Source organism: Aulonocara stuartgranti (genome assembly GCF_965226115.1).
Source record: "Aulonocara stuartgranti genome assembly, chromosome: 19".
Classification (NCBI taxonomy): Eukaryota; Metazoa; Chordata; class Actinopteri; order Cichliformes; family Cichlidae; genus Aulonocara; species Aulonocara stuartgranti.
The window spans coordinates 16457119-16479969 of NC_138955.1; the positions used below are offsets into that span (position 1 = coordinate 16457119).

At 41.0% G+C, this 22851-nt stretch overlaps 2 protein-coding genes across 3 annotated transcripts in view; one reads left to right on the forward strand and one right to left on the reverse strand.

Annotated features, from left to right (window-relative positions):
- The window catches only part of LOC309696049 (zinc finger MYM-type protein 4-like), a 30573-nt gene extending 17747 nt beyond the window's left edge, over window positions 1–12826 (forward strand). For both annotated transcript variants that reach the window (XM_082517116.1, XM_082517117.1), the window contains exons 18-29: window positions 627–759; window positions 6020–6135; window positions 6225–6336; window positions 6423–6674; window positions 7041–7117; window positions 7547–7679; window positions 7761–7912; window positions 8009–8123; window positions 8311–8568; window positions 8663–8774; window positions 8856–8924; window positions 9249–12826. In XM_082517116.1, the coding sequence (XP_082373242.1) occupies window positions 627–759; window positions 6020–6135; window positions 6225–6336; window positions 6423–6674; window positions 7041–7117; window positions 7547–7679; window positions 7761–7912; window positions 8009–8123; window positions 8311–8568; window positions 8663–8774; window positions 8856–8924; window positions 9249–9399 (1680 nt within the window). In that variant the 3' untranslated portion in view covers window positions 9400–12826. The remainder of the gene's footprint in view (window positions 1–626; window positions 760–6019; window positions 6136–6224; window positions 6337–6422; window positions 6675–7040; window positions 7118–7546; window positions 7680–7760; window positions 7913–8008; window positions 8124–8310; window positions 8569–8662; window positions 8775–8855; window positions 8925–9248) is intronic.
- Window positions 12827–16706: 3880 nt separating this feature from the next.
- On the reverse strand, window positions 16707–21908 carry LOC309694826 (tubulin beta-4B chain). Its single transcript, XM_082515060.1, has 7 exons — window positions 21765–21908; window positions 21497–21605; window positions 19305–19415; window positions 18786–19030; window positions 18382–18704; window positions 17955–18299; window positions 16707–17873 (listed from the first exon to the last, which is right to left on the reverse strand). The coding sequence occupies exons 1-7, from the start codon at window positions 21819–21821 to the stop codon at window positions 17726–17728; spliced, it is 1338 nt and encodes a 445-aa protein (XP_082371186.1). The 5' UTR covers window positions 21822–21908; the 3' UTR covers window positions 16707–17725.
- Between the last annotated feature and the right edge of the window lie 943 nt (window positions 21909–22851).

Below are 22851 nucleotides of genomic sequence, written 5' to 3' on the forward strand. Positions count from 1 at the left end.
GATCGCAATTAACCTCAGCAGACTCTGTATGAAAAATGGCCGTAGCCACGGCGACATCACCTGTCACTTGCATTTTTCATTGACCTCAAAGATCTAAAAGAGAATAAATAAAAACTGCTTTGTTGAAACTACCTGAAGATTTTCTCCAAATGGTGCATCTTAGATACTTCACCCAAGCATGCTGTGTAAAGAGAGTCCACAGATCAAACAATATGTATTCACACTGTACAACTAAGTGTCAGTATGCAGTCCGAGTGACTCCAGTATCCATTCCTATTCTTAATGATGCAGTGAGTGAAGAGGGGGGAGAGAGTGGGGAAGACACGCAGAGGGTCATCTGCTCAACCTGTGAGCTAAACTGGTGCCCCAGTATCCATTGTTATTCTTAATAGAGCTGTAGTTCAGAAAGGCTGAAACCTGATCTTTGGACTTGCAGAGAGCAGTTTCACATTAAGGTGGCCTCAAGATTTACATCTCTGATGTCAAACAGCACAGACTGCTAAAAAAATGGCACCCTTTTTGACATTCAAATGATTCCTGTTGGAGAAACTGTCCACTGTAACAAATTTATGATTATGAGTCAGATCCGCCTCGTTTATTGTTACTGTTTGATACTTAATATGCAGGCCAGTACCCAGACCGATGCCATGCGTGTGCCTTCATCCCGTCGGCGTCAGATGAAGAACAAGTCCGTTCTCTGCAGGCCCTTCACCATGGACCAAGAGAGCATGTGCCAGCTGCCTTCCACTGAATCAGGAGGTAATTGCAGGAATCACCTCAACATGTTTTGCCTGTTGATTAGTGAGATTTGGGAGCTGAGCTGCACCACTTTCAGTAACTTCCTGACAGTAAAACTCAGTACAGCACAGCTACAAACACCTGCTGAATACATAGTGCACTAACAAACATGTACCGGTAATGCACCTTTAAAAAAAATTATAATTTCTGGAAGTTTTTAAATGGACATATGTTGATTTTTACACAAACCTACTACATTGTCTGTGTTTATTTTGGGTGTTTTACAAGTCACAGCTTTGCATGTTTGTATCAACAGCAATGATTAGATAATTTAAAAGATGTTTTTCCATATATTTAAATATTTATGAATCCCAGTGTCCTTACTTCTTACTGGAAAACTGTTCCATTAGCATTACCAGTGTTAAATTTATCAGCATTATTCCTCCTGTCAGCCAACAACAGACAGAGAATCAATATTTTATGTATTAAACGTCTGCCTCACATAAAACGAATATTTTATATAAGTCAACATCAGGGTCTCGGCTTAATTTTCTCAACTTTGTAAGATGGAAATGTTAACAAAAAAGAGAAACCAGTATGACTCAATAAAATTGTTTTCCCTAGTGAAACTTAAAAAAGGGAATCAAGATAAATAATATAAAAGTTATTCACAATATTAAAAATAATCATGTTCTTTTAATGCTGTTACTGTGAGTGCACCAAGGTTTTTTCTAATTAGTTTTTACTCTTATGTTTTTGACTTTGTGCTTTCAGTTTTATTTCATTTCTGCAAGTTTTCGATAGTGGATCCGTACAGTGGCTTTGAGGCGTCAAATACACTGCAAGTTAAGAAAACACCAGCAAATGGCACAAAATCACATAAAACACAATGGAAATAGAAAAACCCAATGTGAATTTTTTTTCTATTTTTTTCTGTGTATTGTGTTGTTTTGCAACATTTTTGTTTGCTGGTGTTTTCTTAAGTTCCTGTTCGACCTCTCAGGGCCACTGTAGGTTGGCTGATTTTCTTATAGATTTTATTGTTGTAAATATTTAGTTTGGGTTTAGTTTTTATTGTTTCAGTTTCAGTCCTTCAGTGTATGAGAGGCGGCACGGACATTATAATAAAAACACTAAACTCAAAGTGTTGTAGACGTTGAGACAAGTCTCAACAAACACTTTCCCTGAAGCATCATCAGACAGACTAAAACTATTATAGTTTCCTCTTTGTTTTTAATTTATTTAGATTTATATAAAGTTTAGCTCAGTGGGCTAATATTCTGATAGACTTGCTACCATTTGTGCCATCATTCACTAAGAGTTGACATTTTATGTGTATCAGTCACTGCTCCATCTAAACACCATGCACCTAAAATAAAAATGAATCCTATGCTCAGCAGCAGCGTTCCCGCAGTCCACAGCTGGTGTTTCTTTTTTGATATTTTTTTGTTCTTCAATCTTTGCTCACAATTAGCTGTTTTTAACAATTGCACCAGTTCTGCTAGATAGCTCCTCGCAGTCTGACCAACCGTCAGCTCAAGCTTCCACGCCACCGCAACCATGCCCAAAATGTCAGGAAGAAACGCAACTGTGTGATGGCTTGCCAGCGCGTCTAACCGGGCGCCATTTCCTGGGCAAGAGAGAGACTTACTCAGACTGCAAGGTTTGCAGACAGCACAAGAGGAAGAGGGTGGAGGAAGAAGAGGGAGCGGAGAAGAAGCAGAAGAGGGCAGAGGATGAGGAGATGGAGAAAAAAGAAGAAGAAGAAGAGGAGGAGGAGCAGCTTGAAAAGACAGATTGTGAGAGCAGGAGCGAGCTGTCGGGCAGGCAGACGTCGTATTACTGTAAGACGTGTTCAGGAGAGCCCAGCCTCTGCCCCGTGCCCTGTTTCGAGCTCTATCACACCCGACTGATCTACAAAGTGATTCCCGAACTGGAAACTGAAGGTGAGTTTTCCGAGCATACACAAATTCCCTTCTGCTTTATAACATGTAAAGAATAAAGCTTGTGCATTCAGCATGTGTGAATGTTTGTGAGTCTTACAACAACTTACAGCCCTTTTTGTTTGTTTGTTTGTTTTTTTTAAACCTGTTAATGTTGTGCTTGCGTGATTTGTTGAAATGAATTTGCATTTTCTAGCTGACTTCTTGAGAGGGTCGAGTGTGTCACCCGAGTGATCTACTCTCTCCACAGCCTCCTGATCTGCCAACGTGAGACGCTCTCCTCCTCTTCCTCCGCCTCCTCCCCTTTCCCCCCCGAGCTCGGACACAGATTGAAAACTACAGGGTTTAACTGATGTTTCCACACTACTTCATATATATATTGTTTTGTTGTTTATGATTACCTCCAGAGCCTTAAGAACAAAGGCAAAAAAACCTCATTTCAGTACTTTTGTGAATTCATACTTGTAATCTGGCACTACAAAGAAACGATGCACTTAAAGGGGCTTTCTGTGTATTTTTATATGAAGTAAAGACAGCAATATTTATGACCTAATCATATGGCTGAGTATTTTCTTTCCGCTATGAGTATTTAGTTTGTATGGTGGGTATTTGCAAGAGATCCACAAAAGACAAGTCACTGACCTTACTTGTTTAAAAAAAAAAGAAAAAGAAAGAAGAAGAATTGTGTCAAATGATTAAAACCTGTTATTAAATTTTATTTCATTTTTTTAATTATTATTCATGATGGCCCCTCATCCATACTACTATTCCTCCATTTCCTATGATGTGAGAGTTTTTGTTTTTTGTTTTTTTTTGTTTTTTTTGTAACTCTCAGCTCTGTACAGACCCCACCCACCTGTTGTTAAGATCACAGGGGAGGGGGAGGGGCTAAAGCGGCTACATTCTGAGGGATGCTAGAGCGAGGGGCTGCAGCCAGGCCAAGTAAAAGATAAATGGGGATTATTTTCAACTGTGAATCATGCAAAGCTACTTTGGTAGAGTCCCGGAGTAAAAATCTACAACCATCTGCTTTAAAGCATTGGCATTAAATACTTGAATTATAAAAACAACAGATCCCCCTTTTACAGGTGAGGAAATCTATTAAAATCCAGCTGGAGTATGTGAGCAGTTGAAGGTTAGTAAATCCCCAACTGAAACCTCAGGTAGGCGTTCATCTTTGAGGGTAAAACTTGCGCTCACTTCAATGTCTGACCGGTCTCGAGTCTGGCAAACCTCATTCATTCGTTTATTTGATGTCAGTCTAACTTTATATCCTGTTACACTTTGTTTGATATGAATGTGTGATTCATGAAAATTACCTCACTACTGATGCAGTCTCGCGAACCAAGTTTGGTTTCAATTCTGACTTGAGTTGAAGTCGAACTGATTCCAGCTGTGTGTAACATTACTGAACTTTATTTAATGACCCATTGTACACTGTTTTATTTTTAATATTTATTCCACTTTGCTGTATGTGCATCTGCATGTTTCATTTCCTCCTCATTTTCTCTGTTTTTTGAAAGTTTTGGTTGAAAGCAAGGACTGCAAATAAATTATATTTGCGAAAAAAAAAAAAAAGCCCAGTTGTGATGGTTTATTTTATTATTTTTTTTATTGACATGTACAAATTTAAGATAACAGACATATTTGACCCTCACCTCGGCCTCTTGCCAACAAATGCTGACAAAATGATCAGGATGGAGCTCAGACTCTTAACATTGTGGCTCAGTTAAGGCAGTTAATAGTTTTAAGAGCCCAAAGTCTTCTGCTGGGATCGACATGTGTTACAGGAGGTGTTTTGTGGCCCAAATGCCACAAAGCATCTGATATTTGACTCAGGTGAAATACCTACACTCCTCTCCACCTAATGAGGTGGCTGCAGGTGACTTACAGGTCTCTTGTTTTCGTCCTTTCGGCACATTTGGGTCCTCTCGGCTGTTTTTCAGGTATAAAACAATCAACAGTAACAGTGTCTTGATAAAATATGCATCTTAAACATCTAAAAAGTACAGTCTGCATATATGTGAGGATGCCAAAATAATGATAAATGTCAGTGAAGCAAACCATGCTCGCCAGAGGTTTTTTTAATAAGCGGTGGGACTTCACGATGGTCTTATTTTCTTAATAAAAATATAAACATTTGGACATTTTTCTGAAATGAAACCAAAAGAACGATCATTTGAACATTTGAGGTTTATTTCCAAATCAATTTAATCATTGAAGTGATATTAAGAAAGGTTTTAAAGTCTTACATTTATTGTGATTATGTGAAGGTTTATTGCTGTCTGGGATTTTTTTCAGTCTGATGATAAATGCATGTCAGCTGAGTCCTGACATGAGGCAGCTGGCTTTATTTGCCATCCCTGATGGTTCAAAAATGCAGGAGCAGTGATGAGAAATCAAATTTTCCTGATGGAGTGACCTGACACTCCATCAGAAAAGTTAGTCACATCTCAGTGGCGACATCTGCTGGCCACATGTTTGTTCAAAAATCAAAAAACTGCTGTTCCAATAAATCAGAAGACTCTGCAAACAGCAGATCTTTTGGTGTCACATTGGTAGCATTTTACCTTTTACCATAAGACTGTGAAAGGAATCTCTCTTTCCGCTTTTCCCTGTGTCCACATCCCAGATTTTCTCTGTTATTTTTGTAGCCGACTCCATCAGTTGGGTGGTTTTTGCTGTTGGTTTCTGTGGGTCACCTATAATCCTAATGATCAGCTGGTAGCAAAGACAGTTTGGTTAGGTCCAGAGCAGCTAGTAATGTTGGCACCAGCAGGATTTCCTTTTATTTCATTCACATGTTTTTATTAATAAATGCCACCTTTTTGTACACATACACCTACTTCTGATCCCTTTCTGGAGTGAATTAATAACAGCTGCTCCTTAGAGTCTGACTGTGACTGTAAGCTCAGTAATCTCAGAGGATTAATTTTTATTAGTTGTGCAATGAGTATCGTATGGGGAAACAGTAAAAATTAATGGTAGCTTTTTTTATCAATTTCATCAGACAGGAGCACAAACAGCTGGTTAAGATGAGGCCCCGACTAAGATTAAAAATGATTATTACAAACCCTGAATCATGGGAAAACTACTCGAGTAGAGTGCAGGAATAAAAACGTGGAGCTGGGAAGTATTAAGGGGTCCACTTTTATTCCTCTTGGCTAACCCCAAACTGTCGCTTTTTGGTCTCTTATAAAGTTTGTTTAATTGACCTGTGATGTCACAGTGACCCACCCCTGTGTCTCACCTTTAATTTTCCTCTTCTTCAAATCATTTTCTTCACATAAAAACAAGATTAACTCTTTCTTTATCTCCCTTTCATCCTCCTCTGGCAGCAGGAGAGGAGAACGTGAAGGTGTTAATGGTTCCAGTCCCAGTGCCGGTCTTCATTCCAGTGCCTATGAACATGTATTCCCAGCACACACCTGTTCCACTGCCTATGCCCATGCCTGTAGGTCCTCTTACTTTATATTCACAATCTATAAGGTTTAAATAATCGTTTCAGTAAATCAAACACTTCTTTCCATTTTTTTCTTTAAGGTTCCAGTACCCATGATGGTTCCACCACTGAACAAGGACACGAAAGATGCAGCTGTCCAGTCAGAGGCTTCTTTGGTGGAGGAAGAAAAGCAGAGAGATGAGTCCGGTGCAGGTGAACGTTCTGATCCTGGGTTTAATAGATGTAACACTTCCAGCAGTGTTTTCATGATCCTCTGGGTTTGTATGTGACTGCTCTAGACCAGAACACCTCTGAGAGTGGAGACATGAAGTCTGAAATGGTCGCTCCCACAATCCCTCATCACGGGGAAACTCTGAGGGAAGAAGAAGACCGAGCTGACCTACCACTTACTCAGACTTCAGAGAAGAATCCAGAGGCAGCTGATCCAGAGCCAGAGACGAGCCAAATGACAACCGACCCTCCTGCCAGCTGTGCTGACGATCAACCACCAACCTCCCCGATGATGGACTTGGAAAATGACTTCCCTTCTAGTGAGATGTGACATCACTGATAGTCAGCTGAAGAAAGCATAACATATACTTGATTCAGATTTGCTTTAGCAGTATATGCTAAGTTCAAGAAGAAATCCAGACAGACAAGATAAAATATAAAAACAGAAATTCTCAGTATGATAGCTCCATAAGTTTGATTTTGGAGGGTTTTTTCTTATGTTTTTTAAGCTGCTTCTCCTTCCAGACTCAAACCAGGAATCCTGTGCTTGTTAGGTGAACATTAAGCCACTAGATATTGTGGATGATTAATAGATATTAATAAAAGAATAGAATTAATACAGAGGAAAGATGAAAATCATCCACTAACAACAGAAGCAGGATAATTGGAAATGTTTGTTTTTGCAGAGTCGCTGCATCAGAAGTCATGTGCTCCACAGCGAGGAGTGAAGAGACCCAGAGAGGGCTCGTCTGGCCGGAAACGGGTACGACATAATTGATCACGAGTCTCTTTTTTCCCCCTATGATGGACTTTGGAATTTGCCAGCTTATTTTATTACTTGTATATTTTAAAAGACAACAAAAAATCACCTAAGCTATGTTTAATCATTTATCTTTTGAATTATACTGTAAGAGCATAACAAATCTTCCATGCTTCTATTTCCACTATTGCCAGTCAAGGGTGCTTAGGGAATTGTTTTAAATGTGGAGGCATTGGGCAGAGAACCCATCAGGATGGGGGCGGGGTTTATTTCCCCATACCCTGTCTGATTATGTTGCTGAAAACTCCTACTGATCCAAAAACCAGGACTCAAAACAAAGAATGCTTCCCTGTACTTCCATGTTATGTTGTTATGATGTTTAAAATGCACCTAATTTGGCCATAAAAAGCTTTTTTCCCATCAACTATCCAGGGTCGGAGGAGGACTGGTTCTCTGGAGCGTGGCACAACCATGGCACTTTCTGCTACCTCCAAACTGAACCACCTGTATGGGGTTAAAGCCTGGAGAAGCTGGGTCCAGCAACGCAACAAGCAGCCACAAAAATGTGAGTTTTTTTCCTCGTTCTTGATTAATTTTCTGTTTAATCTGCACTGCCTGCGCTTTACCTTCATTCTCCCCGTAACAGCCGATCCAGTTCAAGTGAAAGAAGACGTCCTTGACTGCAACTCCGCTGAGCTGAGCTTCGGTCTGTCTTGCTTCATCAAAGAAGTGCGACGGCCCAACGGAGCACCCTACAGCCCGGACAGCATCTTCTACCTCTGTCTGGGGATACAACAGGTGCCCACAAAAAACTGCACAACTGGTTTCCATCATGTTTCTTTATTTTTCTCCTAAAACAACCCTCTCCGTCCCCCACCCTCTCTGTTTGGACAGCATCTGTTTATGATGGGTCGCATAGAGAACATCTTCACCGACCAGCTGTACAATCAGTTTGCCTCCGAGATCTCTGGGATGCTTCAACTCTGGAAACCAAAACTACTACCTAGTGGTACGATGAATAAAATAGATTTTATTCAATTATTCCTCATCTATTTTCTTTAATGGACATAGCATTGTAGCAAAACTACGAATTAATTCACTCTAGGTTATTATCTTGATACATATTTACAGTATGTTTATCTTGCTTTAAGCACCAACCAGCAAACAAAAAGAGCCAGACATGTCTCTTCCTCCAGGTGGCGTTGTTTCCTCCCGTGTCGAGGAGTCCTACCTGTGGGAGTGTAAGCAGCTGGGCGCCTATTCACCCATAGTGTTGCTCAACACGTTGCTCTTCTTCTGCACCAAATACTTCCACTTCAACACCGTGGAGAAGCACCAGCGCCTGTCTTTTTCCAACTTCACCCGCCACTCTAAACCCTGCAGCCGAGCCGGCAAAGTCTACTACCTCCAATTCCAGAGAAGCAGTGCCAGTGCGCCCAGCTCTGAAGAGACAGGTGGGCGTCGTTGACTGAAATCATGTGAATGACTTTAACTAAAGTATGCACAGAAGTAGAGATCAGCTGGGTTTTTGTGTCCCGTTATGTCCAGAACGACTCAGAAAAAGGCAGACGGAGAACGAGGGGGACCTGGAGATGATGGAGAACGTCACCAACCCTCTGCACTGTCCTGTCCGACTCTATGAGTTCTACCTCTCCAGATGGTGAGACTCACACACAGACAAACTTGCAATCACTGCTGCAGGAATGAAAACTGAGCGCATTACTTTCTTTGTGCACCACAGCCCGGAGTCTGTGAAGAAAAAGACCAACATGTTTTACCTGCAGCCCGAACAGAACGTCCACACACACAGGTCAGAGCTTCGTTATTACCCCGAGCTTAGCTGTGAAACCATTCGTGTAGGCGTTGCTTCTTGAATTGGTTATGGGTGTCTTGTTATTTTTGTTTCTGTATTTTCTACAAAAGTAACACTTCAGCAAGCATTTCAATGCTGTGTGATCAACACAAGCTAACGACACAGAATTTCCTTGTCATTTCCCATAATTTTTTTGAGGTGAAAAAATGTGAAATTTTCTGTCCATAAAATTTCACAAAGATCAGCAAACAGAAAAAACTTTATGTTGACACTGTAAAGTGAAAATAATGTTTTTTATCATTTCCATTTTAACCTCAACAGTCCCCACTGGTACACTTCTCAACCATTGGATGCCGCCACTCTACAGAGCATGCTCACTCGCATCTTGGCTGTCAGAGAGGTTCAGCAGGAAGAGGAAGCAGTGGTTCTCGCGTCCTCGTCTGCGCCTGCCGAATGTGGCGGCTTACAGTGATGCCAAGCGGCGTCAGGATTAAAATTAAATTAAAACTGTGCTCATCGGTCACATCGGACGGAGGCTGACAGGGAAACGGAGCGAACAGAGACGCGATGAACGGACGCTTCGGGTTTGTTACCTCAGCAGCAGTCACAGAAACGCACAACGAGTTTACAAACATCTGATGTTATTAGGCAGGAATCTCTCACACAGCTTTCAGTGCCCGGGACGTCAGATGTGCTTTTTATTTCAGATACAGACTGGTGAAAGGTGACGCCCATCTGAGTTGTCTTATTAGTGTCACCTTTTTTTTGCTTCAACCCTTTTTGTGGAGAATAGTGAACCCGACGCAGAAGGTTGCCTTTCTGGCAACACGTCACATGATCGATAACAGCATTTTGAGCAGATACTGTTGTGTGTTTGTGCACTGCTGCCCCTCAGTTAAAGGGGCTGCTTTTTCCAGAGCATTCCCTGGAAGCCCCGTTCTGTCCCTCAGTGACCCTACAACTTAATTTTGAGGAAGATGATGAAGTCACAGAGCGCCGGGTGTGACGACAAGGGCGGATGCTGAGCAAAGCTTGTGCTGGCGTGACTGGTGATTGATGCCACTCGCTTTCAGATTTATCCAGAAGTTTCTGCAACTGTTTCTTCTCGTTATGAGGTATATTTTTACCACATCTGATACAGATCTACAGCAAAAAGATGGTCACAGTCCACCTGGAAAGTGTTTATCCATTTGTACAGAAACTGGTTGGAGGTGCACATGCTAAATCCCTAAAATAATTATTTACACCTGCTACTAGACAAAAAAAAAACATACTCGCCGTATTCAAAGCAGCTGGTTGTAGTGCCATCTGTCGTTCTTCTTCTTATCCAGGGCCGGGTTGTGGCGGGAACAGCCTAAGCAGAGAAACCCAGACCTCCCTCTCTCCAGCCACTTCCTCCAGCTTAACTGGAGTTGGGGCGTGTTCTGGGTCCATCCCACAGCCTCGTCCCGATAGGACATGCCTGGCGCACCTCATCTAGGAGGTGTTACCTTGACATCCCAAATACTCACAGAAAGGTGATTATTAGGATTAAAATTTAATTTTATGCATTATTTCAGCCCCTAATGTCCCAAAAATGGAAAAATTTCCAGAAGAAATTGTGAAATGTACTAAATGTGCTATACTAAAAATAGCAAAATTTAGAGAAAATAAATGAAATTTAGGCCCATTGCAAACACCGCCACAAGTCTACAGCGGCTGTGTGAACTATTCGCAGTTCACAGTGAATATCTCTGCCTTAAAAAGTCCAACTCGCTCCTGACCTGATGCGTTCATTTTTCAGCTGAAAATTGGCTGTACCTGAACACCGAGCTCTCCTCAACAACTCATTTTGACACAAAAGTTTCGAGGTCTCCCAAAGCTAGTAACGGGACTTCCAGGGAGAGATCCAAGAAAAGCCAAAATTCAAACTTTGAAGGGCAGATGGGCCAAATGTCAGGTGTGGTTTTTTTAATATATTTTATGGACAGACCTTCTACTCACACCTTGTATTTTAATCCGTTAAACTGCATTACATGTCGAGTGTAAATCCCGCATCATACCCATCACTTTGGATGTGGATGACTCTTAATGGTTGAGATCTGATTAAAACTTTAAAGTGAACCTATTCTGCTCCTTTACTAAAATAGCTTTGCATGATTCGTGGTTCAAAGTAAGCAACCCAGTTTCAAAGCAAAACATGTAATAGAGACACTGGACCACCTTGATCATTTCTCGCTTTGCCTCTCCAAAATGTGAAATGGACACACCTGCAGAAGTTGCATTACCAGCAGGGGGAGATAATGTATTTAAATCCACAAAGTCGGTAGTGAGCAAGAAAAGTATGAAGTACATACCAGGATCCTTAATCTTTAGAATCGATTTAGCTCGGGGGCTAATATGTATATACATGTAAATGTGTTAATAATGTCTGTTTAAAAACTTTCTCATGATTATTTTCATGTTGGTTGAAATAAAATATCTCCCTCTGCTGTTACTGCAACTTCTGCATGCGTGTACATTTCATTTTTTGGAGAGGAAAAGCGAGAAATGGTGGACTGTGATATCAGGTTGAAATAAAACATCTCTGTCTTGCTCAAGTAGCTCCTCCCCCTTTAGCCCAGCTATCTTCTCATTGGCAGCTCCTTGTAAAGAGAAAGTGGGCGGAGTTTCTGTTTTCACAGCCAGAAGCTTGTGTCAGAGCTTTCTGCTCTCACTGGGTTCGTAATCTTGCACACACAGACTGGCCATCGTTAAAATAATAACCCGCTACTGTAAAACCCTATAAGAGCACAATAGGTCCCCTTTAATATTGATCAGTGTAATCCTTCTGTTAACAGCAAAAAATGCACAGTGCCTCTCATCTTTTCTTCTTTTTTTAATGAATTATCAGATATGATATAGTTCCCCCATTTCTTTATTTATTCATATATATGTCCCATGTGGCCTTATTTCACTGCTATGAACTTTCCATTTTCCGTGCTGTAGGAGAATCCGTTGATATTTTCTGTCTCCTTCTTGTAGTGAACGGCTCACTACGAGTATACAATCGGCTAAATTCTCAAACCCCGAGGCTGACTTTCCCTTGTCTCCTTTCTTTCCTCTCCACTTTATCCCCTCTGTCCTTCTTGTTTTTCACTCCCACCAGCTGGTTCCCAACTTAAGGAGTTGGCAGATTTTAGAAGAGCAGCAGACAAATCAAAAGTATAAAAACAATACTCTTACTAACTCCTAAACCAGAGGTTTTCTGTATTTTAAACTCTATGTGTGCTTTTCTTTGTTTGGAGTCATTCCGGTTTTCTGTGAGAGACTTTTGATGAGGAATGAACTCTGTGGTTGTTTTATCTTTGTTGCCACACCCAGGCGTGTCCCCACATGCTGGACGTTATTAGGCCTAAACCCAATTGTTTTGATTGTATTTTGCTTCTTCCTTTCATGAGCAGTTCACAGTTCTGCTGTTTGAGCAGGAACTTAGGGAAAACCTCTGGGATAAACTGGGGTGTGTTGCTCTGTTGACCTAATGAAAATATGAATTTGTTCGTTCTCGTTGTGGACGTCGGGGAGCAGTTGCGTTCGTACAGCCTTCGTTGTTACTCATATTGTTTTTGTTAATGGATGGATGGATGTTGCGGTGTAAACTAGCCACTCGCTGACATTTTCCAGCACTTACAGTGTTTACTGATGGTGAATTAACACACAGAGAGCATAACTGTCACCATTGCTGGTGTAAATGAAATATTACTGTCTCAATATTACAGCTGCTGTCTGAAACCTCCTTTTTTATTTCTTTTTCTTTCTTCATGATTTTTCAGTGAGAAGAGGCCCAAAGATGGTGTGATGTTTTATGTCATGCACAAAATGCTGAACTGCCATTAAGTATTTAAAAAAAAATGACAACAAATAAAACAAAATCCATCATATTTCATCACATTTCTTTCTTATTCTTATTTCTTTAAGTGACTTTGGACATGTGACTTGGGTGTTGGTCCCAGGTGGATGCAAGTATTTTTATTTTTATTTAAGTATTTTAGAAACAGCTGATCTGCTGGGACGTGTTGGCTCTACAGTCTCCATGGTTTTATGGTCTGTATAAGAGAAAATACCCAGTGAGAGGCGGTTCTCTGGGTGAAAATCTCTTGTTGATGCCAGAGGTCAGAGGAGTAACTCGACTCAACTTAAGTATGCAGAAGAATCTCTGATGCACAAAACACGTCAACCTTGAAGCAGATGAGCTACAGCAGCAGAAGACCACGCTACAGTGCTCTTGTCAGCTAAGAAATATAAGCTGAGGTGAGACTTCACATGGCCTCACCAAAATTGGACTCTAGGAAATTAGAAAAATGTTACTGGAGCTGATGGGTCTTGATTTCTGCTGGATGGATGGATGGACGGATTCAGACAGTAGGGTCAGAGTTTGATGTGAACAACATGAAAGCATGGATCCATCCTGCCTGGTGTAATGCTATTTTCTTGGCACGCTGTGTATCAGCTGAGCATCATTCAAACGCCACACCCTACCCGAGTATTGCTGCTGAACATGACCGTCCCTTTATGACCACAGTGTACACATCTTCTGATGGCTGCACCCGGTGGTGAAACTCAAGCTCAACTCCTCTCAAACTGGTTCATTCAACATGACAATGAGTTCACTGTACTCAAATTTCATCCGCAGTCACCAGATCTCAATCTAATAGAGAAACTTTGGAACGTGGTGGAACAGGAGATTCCCATCATGGACGAGCAGCTGACAAGTCTGCAGCAACTGTGTGACACTGTTGTGCCAACATGGACCAAAAAGCACGTTGTTGAATCTATGCCACGAATAATTAAGGTGGCCCTGGCAAAACAGTGTCCAAGCAAGTACTAGAAAGTGAGTGGTGAGCGTACATATGTGGCTTATCAGTGTGGTTTATATGGAAAAACAAAACAGGCACGACTAGTAGTGTCTGTATGTGAAACTGCTGTTTCAAGTTTGTTTGGTATACACACGGCAGGAAATAAGGTAAGGCACAGAAGGTCGATTAATGTTTACTAAATCCTTGTGTCATGGGTCAGCTGCATAATGGAGTCGCGGTTTCATGACTTCTGGAAAACAGGCATTCCTGTTATTCAAGAGGAGGCAGACACCTTAACGGCTGATAAATCCCAAAACTGGATTTAAAAAAAACAGACGAGAGGAAAAAAGATCAAATAAACTCAGTGCATTAGATAACAAACAGTCAGCTTTACTTTGACTTCAAAAACAATGCTCTAACTTATCTTTATATCATCTTATATAGGTTTGAAAGCATTCATGATCATTCCTGTGTATATATGAATAAAAAGCAGAAACTACAGGCACACCAGAGGAAAAAAGGGGAGCAGTTTGTGGACTGAGAGCTGAGAACTTTGTAAATGATGTGCATGCTGCTGATTTTCTTTTTTTTAGTTCCATGTAAAGGAAAGAAACGGGACCAGGAAGTGTCCAATCATAATGACATTTGTTTGTTATCTGTCATTTAAATATTCAGGATTATTTCCCTTCGTCTGCAATCGGCAGGTTCTTGTTCTCTCCGATGGCTTCTGATAAATCCCTTTGAATTAGTTAGATGTAAAATCTTCTCATGATCAAATGCAGTTAGATTTCCCCAGTTTTCAAAAGAAACAGTTTGCAAATCTGAATTTTGTCTTGTTCTCTTCAGTCTTTCATTATATTTACTCTAATTTACCCGACACACTGCAAAATTTCCTGTAAACTTTTCACAGTGGTGCATTATTCTGGCCATAATAATTATAGCAGGTTAAGCAGACTGAGAGATGAAGTCAAATACCGACATGGATGAGTGTTTGCACTGAGCTTTATTCAAACACGCACAAAAACATGCTATTGTTAGCTGTGTGGCTGTGCAGCTGGACAAAGGTTAAAGGAAAGTAGCCATTATACTGATGAAGGTGGATAAAGATCAAATCTGTGGCATGTCCGGACAGGACGAGGAAACAAATTTCACATAAGCAGCTTTTATTTTGCATGAACAGATCTGAACCAGAGGTTATCGCCAAATGCAAAATTCCCCCTGATGTAAAATATCTGAGTATGCACCTAAAAACATGGGTCAAGCCGTAGTTTAGAACAAAAAAAGACCTCTGAATGTTGCAGGGAAATCTTTTGCACCAAAACTGACTGACATATATAAAGCTGTGGTCTGAAGTTTACATCCACTTGTCATGAGCGTGAATGTCGTGTTATTTTGGGGATTTTATAGATTTCTGTAATGATTGTGCAGCATACATGTTATAAAACATACATGATGTAAAACAAGATTTTATTTCTAGCTGTTGATTTAAAGTGAAACAGAAGAATTACAAGGTAATCCTCCTTCATTATTCCATACCTATTGTGTAATGTACCAGTACCACTGGCATGATGCTACCACCACCATGCTTGACAGTTCACAGTGTTCTTAGATTTGAAAGCCTCACTTACGCCTCCAAAGATATCACTTGGCACAGTGGCCAAAAAGCTCTCTGTTTGTCTCGCCTGATCATAGAACCTTTCTCCAGCATCCTCTCCATCAATGGAGATTTTAAACTCGCTTCTCTGTGGACAGAGATGCAGGAGTTCCAGCAGTTTCCAGTTCATGGCAGGGATAACATCAAATTATGTACAGTTGGTTGAACTGATGATGCAAAAATCTGCAGTTGTTCAACACCCATGATATAAACTTCTGACCACATTTACACAGACAGGATGAAATGTCTCATTTAAGTTACACCTGCTGCACCAGGTGTTTTGATCTGTGGGTTTTCTAGTTGTTCTGTCTCCTGCGATCTTCCAGAAGCCCCTGGTACTTGGCCAGCTTCCTCTTGAAACGCCTGCTCGGTACAATCTTCCCAGATTGCTGACAGAAATGCTTCAAAAGAAATCTGTTTTGAAGTCCCTGGCTCAAGTCTACCATTACCTGCCAGTGTTCATGATGGAAAGTAGACCTGCAGCAGTTTCAGTTGCTCTCCCACTTTGACAAATGTTACGTGTTTCCTAAGGGGACAGCAGAGCCTGTTTATTGTCACAGCTGGGGAGCGACCCATAGCAACCGTCCCCAAGGGCCTTGACATAGCAGCTCAGGATGTGTGTGAGTGTCCAACTCCCAGAGCACAGCAGACGGGAAGGTGTTTCTGCCTTGGAAAGGCTAAGTAAGATGTTACATAGAGAGCTTTCAACTCATTGCATTCTCTGGTTATGTCCAAGCTCTCTGCTTCTTTCCTCATTCACTGCTGCTATCATCTCCTCTTAATTACATCCACTTTGTTCCCCCGTCTGCATTTTGTTCCTCACTCCACCCCTTAAGTTTGACAGCAGGAGATGAGCAGACTTGGCCACATCAGGCTAACCAGTGATTCAGATATAAACATTTAACTACAATTATCCAGCATTCTGTGAAAATGATGAAATTTGTTAAATTAGGGAAAGGTAATGCTAAATCATAAATATATCTATCTGTAAAATATATCCATTGTTTTTAGTTCTATGATTTAAAACGAGCCACCAGTAATTAGAGAGGTCAGAATCAAATACACACATATTTCACATTGGACCTTAAATTTAACTTAGCTTTTTCCTTTTAAAAAAGGGGAATTTAGTCAGCACCCATGTGTGTATAAAAAAAAATCGGAATATTAAATGTTTTCTTTGCTAAAAGTGAACTCAAATATGGCTCATCTTTACCCCCACTGTACTACTGCACAAACACCTGCACTCATCATGCCAAGAGCACGTCTGACTCATTTGTTTTTAAGTAGACAAAAAGACAAAAGTAGAAGTAATCCACCATATGTAGCACCAAACTTTATTAACCCCAACAGGGAATTCGCAATTTCAGATTGAGGAAGTTTTGGATGTCACACGCTAGGATAGAAGGGATATGAGCAGAAAGATGGCTCATGATAATGTAAAAATATCATGGCTGTACTGAACCCCTCTACAAAAAAAAAAAAAAAGACAAACTTTATTTAAATTCTTCTACAAAATCAGAACAAGCACACAAAGTTAGGTGGGAGTGATGAGTTCCTGACGCTCTCAGTGTTTTCTTTCATTTAGAATAAATCTTAAATATTTAATTTCACTTAAAAATAAAATAAAATAATTATATTCTACATTAAACGTTAAGTGTTAAAAATCGCAAGAAAGTGCCATGAATTAGTCAGTGTTACATTCTCTCATTAGTACATGTTAAAGCTGGAGCTGGGTCATGTTCAAAATCTGTGGTGACATCAAACAGTGCAAAGGGTAAGTGATCTACACAAACAGGACATTTAATAATAATAATAATAATAATAATGGATACTTTATTGATCCCCATGGGGAAATTACTTGTTTTTCTCTGCATTTGACCCATTCACTCAGTGAAGCAGTGGGCAGCCCACTAAGCAGGCGCCCGGGGCTTAGTGGGCTTAGTGTTCTATTTAGTGTTCTATTTACTGCTACATCTTTTTTTTAATGGAGTTTTTTTGATCACACCTCCTGTAATAAGCGTCAGGCTCCCTTTAATAACACCATCCATTTAGAAACAGCGCAATGATGAGGTGATACTAACCAGAAAAGAAAGAACAGGCTGAAAACATTCATATTTAAAGATGGGGAACAAAAGCAAACATGTAACACATAAAAGCATGGAGACCACCTGTACGCTCTAAATAACTTGGTGATATATAACAACTTTTGTTCTTAAAAAAAAGAAAAGAAAAGAAAAAAGTTGTTTAACTTCTTGACGTCTGAACCGCATTGACCTGAAACTGTTGCATAGAAAGAAGAAAAGGGAGAAAAAGAAGAGCCGTGCTGATTTTTAGGCCATGTCCTCTTCACCCTCCTCCTCGAACTCTCCCTCCTCCTCGGCCGTGGCCTCCTGGTACTGCTGGTACTCGGACACCAGGTCGTTCATGTTGCTCTCGGCCTCCGTGAACTCCATCTCGTCCATGCCCTCGCCCGTGTACCTGAAACAGAAGCGGTGAGGTGATTAACACGTCGCATGAGGGCATGCACTCAGGCTACAAACGGACCGGGGTGTCTCTCACCAGTGAAGGAAGGCCTTGCGGCGGAACATGGCGGTGAACTGCTCAGAGATGCGCTTGAACAGCTCCTGGATGGCCGTGCTGTTGCCAATGAATGTGGCAGCCATCTTGAGGCCGCGCGGCGGGATGTCGCAGACGGCCGTCTTGACGTTGTTGGGGATCCACTCCACGAAGTAGCTGCTGTTCTTGTTCTGCACGTTCAGCATCTGCTCGTCCACCTCCTTCATGGACATGCGGCCTCGGAAGATGGCAGCAACTGTGAGATAGCGCCCGTGGCGTGGGTCGCATGCTGCCATCATGTTCTTGGCGTCGAACATCTGCTGGGTTAGCTCGGGAACGGTCAACGCCCTAGGAAAATGAACAGATATTTTAGTTGAGATATAATTCAAACTCGAAATAGGCACTGCTAACAGCATTCGGCTGCTCTAACCTGTACTGCTGGCTGCCACGGCTGGTCAGGGGTGCGAAGCCCGGCATGAAGAAGTGCAGCCTGGGAAACGGCACCATGTTCACGGCCAGTTTTCTCAGGTCTGCGTTGAGCTGGCCTGGAAAGCGGAGGCAGGTGGTAACGCCGCTCATCGTGGCCGAGACGAGATGGTTAAGGTCGCCGTAGGTGGGCGTTGTGAGCTTCAGCGTGCGGAAGCAGATGTCGTACAGGGCCTCGTTATCGATGCAGTAAGTCTCGTCCGTGTTCTCCACCAGCTGGTGGACGGAGAGGGTGGCGTTGTATGGTTCCACCACCGTGTCGGACACCTGAAGAAGGAGAAGGCGCCATTAAGGGCGGGCAGGGCCCCACACAGTTAATCTGGAATGATGTGGATGTCGAATACGGACCTTGGGGGAGGGAACCACGCTGAAAGTGTTCATGATGCGATCCGGGTATTCCTCGCGGATCTTGCTGATGAGCAGCGTGCCCATGCCGGAGCCCGTACCTCCGCCCAGGGAGTGCGTGAGTTGGAAGCCCTGGAGGCAGTCGCAACTCTCTGCCTCCTTCCTCACCACATCCAGGACTGAGTCCACCAGCTCCGCCCCCTCAGTGTAGTGGCCTTTAGCCCAGTTGTTCCCTGCCCCGCTCTGACCTGTGTGTCACAAGCAAATATAGGCATCTGACACCACTGACTCCATTTCCATATTTAAAACACAATTTACTTACAGTGAGCAGCCAAACATGAAACATCACTTGAAAACGTACTATTCCACTGGGTTTTTTTTGAACAAACAAATAAGTACATACAGACAAATTAAAACAAACAAACACAGATTTTTTTTTTTCCTTTGGTCAAAATACTTTCCATTTTACTTTTCTAAAGCCAGGATGATGAATGAATGAATATTCAGCTTTCAAAGGCTCACCAAAGACAAAGTTGTCAGGTCTGAACACCTGACCGAAGGGGCCGGACCTCACAGAGTCCATTGTTCCCGGCTCCAAGTCCACCAGGACCGCACGAGGGACATACTTCCCACCTGGTGAAGACAGATGACCAAAAAAAGCCACACTTTTAACTTCAAGATTATATAATTAGTTTAGGGATAGGGCACCTGTTTAATATCAGTTATAAATCCTTAATAATCCTCCGAGCTCTATCAGCAAACTACGCGAAGTGCAAATAAATACAAAAACTAAAAAAGCCCAAATTATCACAGGTAACTACAGAGGAAAAAAAACTTTAACAAGAGGTGAAAATCACACCAAAAACAACCAGAAGATATTATGATTTAGAAAAACTAACAAAAACCAAAACATGTTCAGTTTCAATTTGTTAATTTGTTTTTTCAAATCAAGACAGATATGTTTAATTACCAGTAACCATCTAAATTTCTCAAATCTTCAACCCAGAAAACGCTTCTTTTGGTGTAATCTTTATAAAAAAAGAAAAAAGTAAAAAGAAACAGAGGGGTCCTTCTACAGAAATGTCTGATGTTGAGATAGCGCAAGATCTTAAAATTGATTTATTTTAAAATATTTAACCCTAAACCACATTATAGAACTTGCTCATTTATGAATTTAAAAAAAAAATCAAAAGACAGTTTGTTGATTTAAAAAATATATATTTTATCTACATCTACTTGAATTCTTTTGTAAGTGGTGTTTGCCAAAGGAGCAACTTTGGTAAAAGCGGTTTCAATTTTCCAGGTTTTCTGAAGGTATGTGAACATTTCTTTGGACTGCTTTAAAACGCTTTAATTAAATACTTGGTCCCAATTCTCTTCAGACAGAAGAATGTCAATAATAATGGATCTGGGGATTATCTCTTAGTATTGTCATTATTATTATTATTATCAGTTTTGTTTGTTAAAATGTGACCCAATATTTGTCCATTCGTGGAATTGTTTATTTGCTATAACAATAAAAATAATTTGAAGAACAATTAAAAATGAGAAGTGATGTAATCCTTTATATCTTAACTCTTACTTGTAACAAAATTCAATTGATGTGAAATTATTATCATATCAGTTTGATGTGACAGAAATAATAAACCCCATACGGTAACACCAGTGACGTATTAATCATCATGCTACTCAGTTAAGCCATACCAGACAAAAAGAGGATTCATTATGATAAAAAAAACTTAGCATTTGCATAAAATACAAATAGTTTATGCAAAAAGTTCCTCTGAACATAGGAGCCACTGGTGTTACTGAGTAAGTAATGGCTGTTTTTAATAGTCCCTTTCATAAAATCCACGTTGTCATATTGTGCTCACAAAATTGGGAGGTGGTATGATGAATTCTTTACAGAGCTTAAGGAAATTAGTAATAGGAAGTGAACTCATAATAGGCCGTTTTTCCACAGTAACACCGGTGAGGCAACTTCATAGGATCATTACTTTCTTTATACATTTTATATTTGTTCTACATATCTTACATTTCTATGTGTGTATTGTGTCTATTGTATAACTTATTTATTTATTCATTCATTCATTCACTTCTGAACTATGTGAAATCACAGCGCTTAGCCGCTATAGCTGACTGTGGTGCTTGGGCCACTCTATGACAGATTAAAAACGAACACTGCCAAACTGATAGCTCAGGAACTGTTTAAATAACATGTTTATTTTAAACACAGAAACAAACTGTAACCCTAAAATGTTTCTGCAAAGGCCGGGGGTGGGGCAGAGACAGACGTCACCGTAGAATGACCCAGACTATGACATGAGCAAACCCACTGCAGAAACTAGTATACACATACTTACTGTACTTAACTATAAAAACTTTACTTTGTCATAAACTGCATGAACATACTCAATGCTTTGCCTCTTTAACTTAGTGATAATATTATCCCAGTCCGAAGTGTGACTTAAAGCGGGAACAGTCTAATTTGTGGGCACCATTGCTAGGCAAGGGTTTGTTTTTGTTGTTTTGTCTTGGAAACTGAGTGACGGTAACCAGGAAGGAGAGCCAAGAAAAAGCCCCCTGACTCTGAAAGGGGGGTTGATTAATGCCCCCCCTACTGGACGGTGGCTGTATTAACCAGGTTTCTGCTGGCTATTGAATTACCTCAGCTCACCCAGAAATTAGATCAGACTGTGCAGTGTGAAGTTAACCTGTAGCCTCGTTGTAGTACACGTTGATTCGCTCCAGCTGTAGGTCGCTGTCTCCGTGGTAAGTCCCGGTGGGATCGATGCCATGTTCGTCACTTATAACCTCCCAGAACTAGAACACACACACAGGGACGGAATAAAACGATTAAATCAGTCGGCTCAGTCAAACTCAGCAGCGCTATGATTAGCTCTGGCGCTAATTTAATTTAGTGGCCCGCGTACTCGAACTTCAAACACTCAAACTCAACTTTAAAACCACTATCACTCTCACCTTCGCGCCGATCTGGTTGCCGCACTGGCCGGCCTGCAGATGAACTATTTCCCTCATTTTTTGGTCGAAATGAAAAACTTCGGAACAGCCAAGCGTAGACACTGATCCAGCGTTCAACCAACAACGGACTAACCTGAGAAGGTAGGAGCGTTGCCAGCTATAGAGACACCGAGAAGGCAATTGGAGGAACTAAGTGTCAAACAAAACAGACTGGGAATCGGATTGGCCCAAACACCTTGCTTTCGGGTTTTGATTGGATAGCGATCCCAGGAGGTCCGTTACCTCGGTAACACGGAGAGAACGGCGCACACATTCAGCACACAACGCGTCTCTTGGAGACGCGCAAAAGCTCTGCGTGCGCGTCACTCAGGTTTGAATAACAAACCCAGGAAAGACTTTTCAGAATCAACTTCATTTTCTACCCGATACACGAGCTCACGACATGAAACCTAATATGGAGACTGAATCTTAACGCCAAACGAGGCGATCGTTTGTAGTTACCATGTGACATAGTCGTTATATTTTAGAGTCAGCGAGAGCACTTTCTAACTTCTGGCTTACATATAAAATTACAGTGCGATGTGCATTCAGTCATTCAATCGGAAGTAATTCAAATTTAAATACCAGGTTTTATGACGATGTGGGAGCATTTCTAATTTTATTTTTGACAGTACTGTGGAAAGGTGTTGAGTCATCCCTCATTTTTTTATACTTTGCTTCCAAGGAGCCAGGCATTTGTGTGTTTCTAAAAGTCATCTTGAGCATTACATTTCCAGGCTTTCTGGAGGAAATTTTATTTGGACACTGGCTCTTTTTTCACTCAGTTTCAGACGAGTCAGTGAAACTGATCATTTAAAAACTGCATTTTGTATTTACTGAGTTTTAGCTTTTTCTAATATTAAAAATAGGATAAGCATTTGAAACATTTAAATGTGACAAATATGCAAAAAATAAAAGAAAAAAAACTGGTAACTTAAAAATCTGGAAAGGGGCAAATATTTTTTTTTACAGACTGCCTGTCAGCTGTCTTCACTATCCAAACAATTTTTAGCCAAGTTCATACTGATTTTGCTTATACGATTTTAAC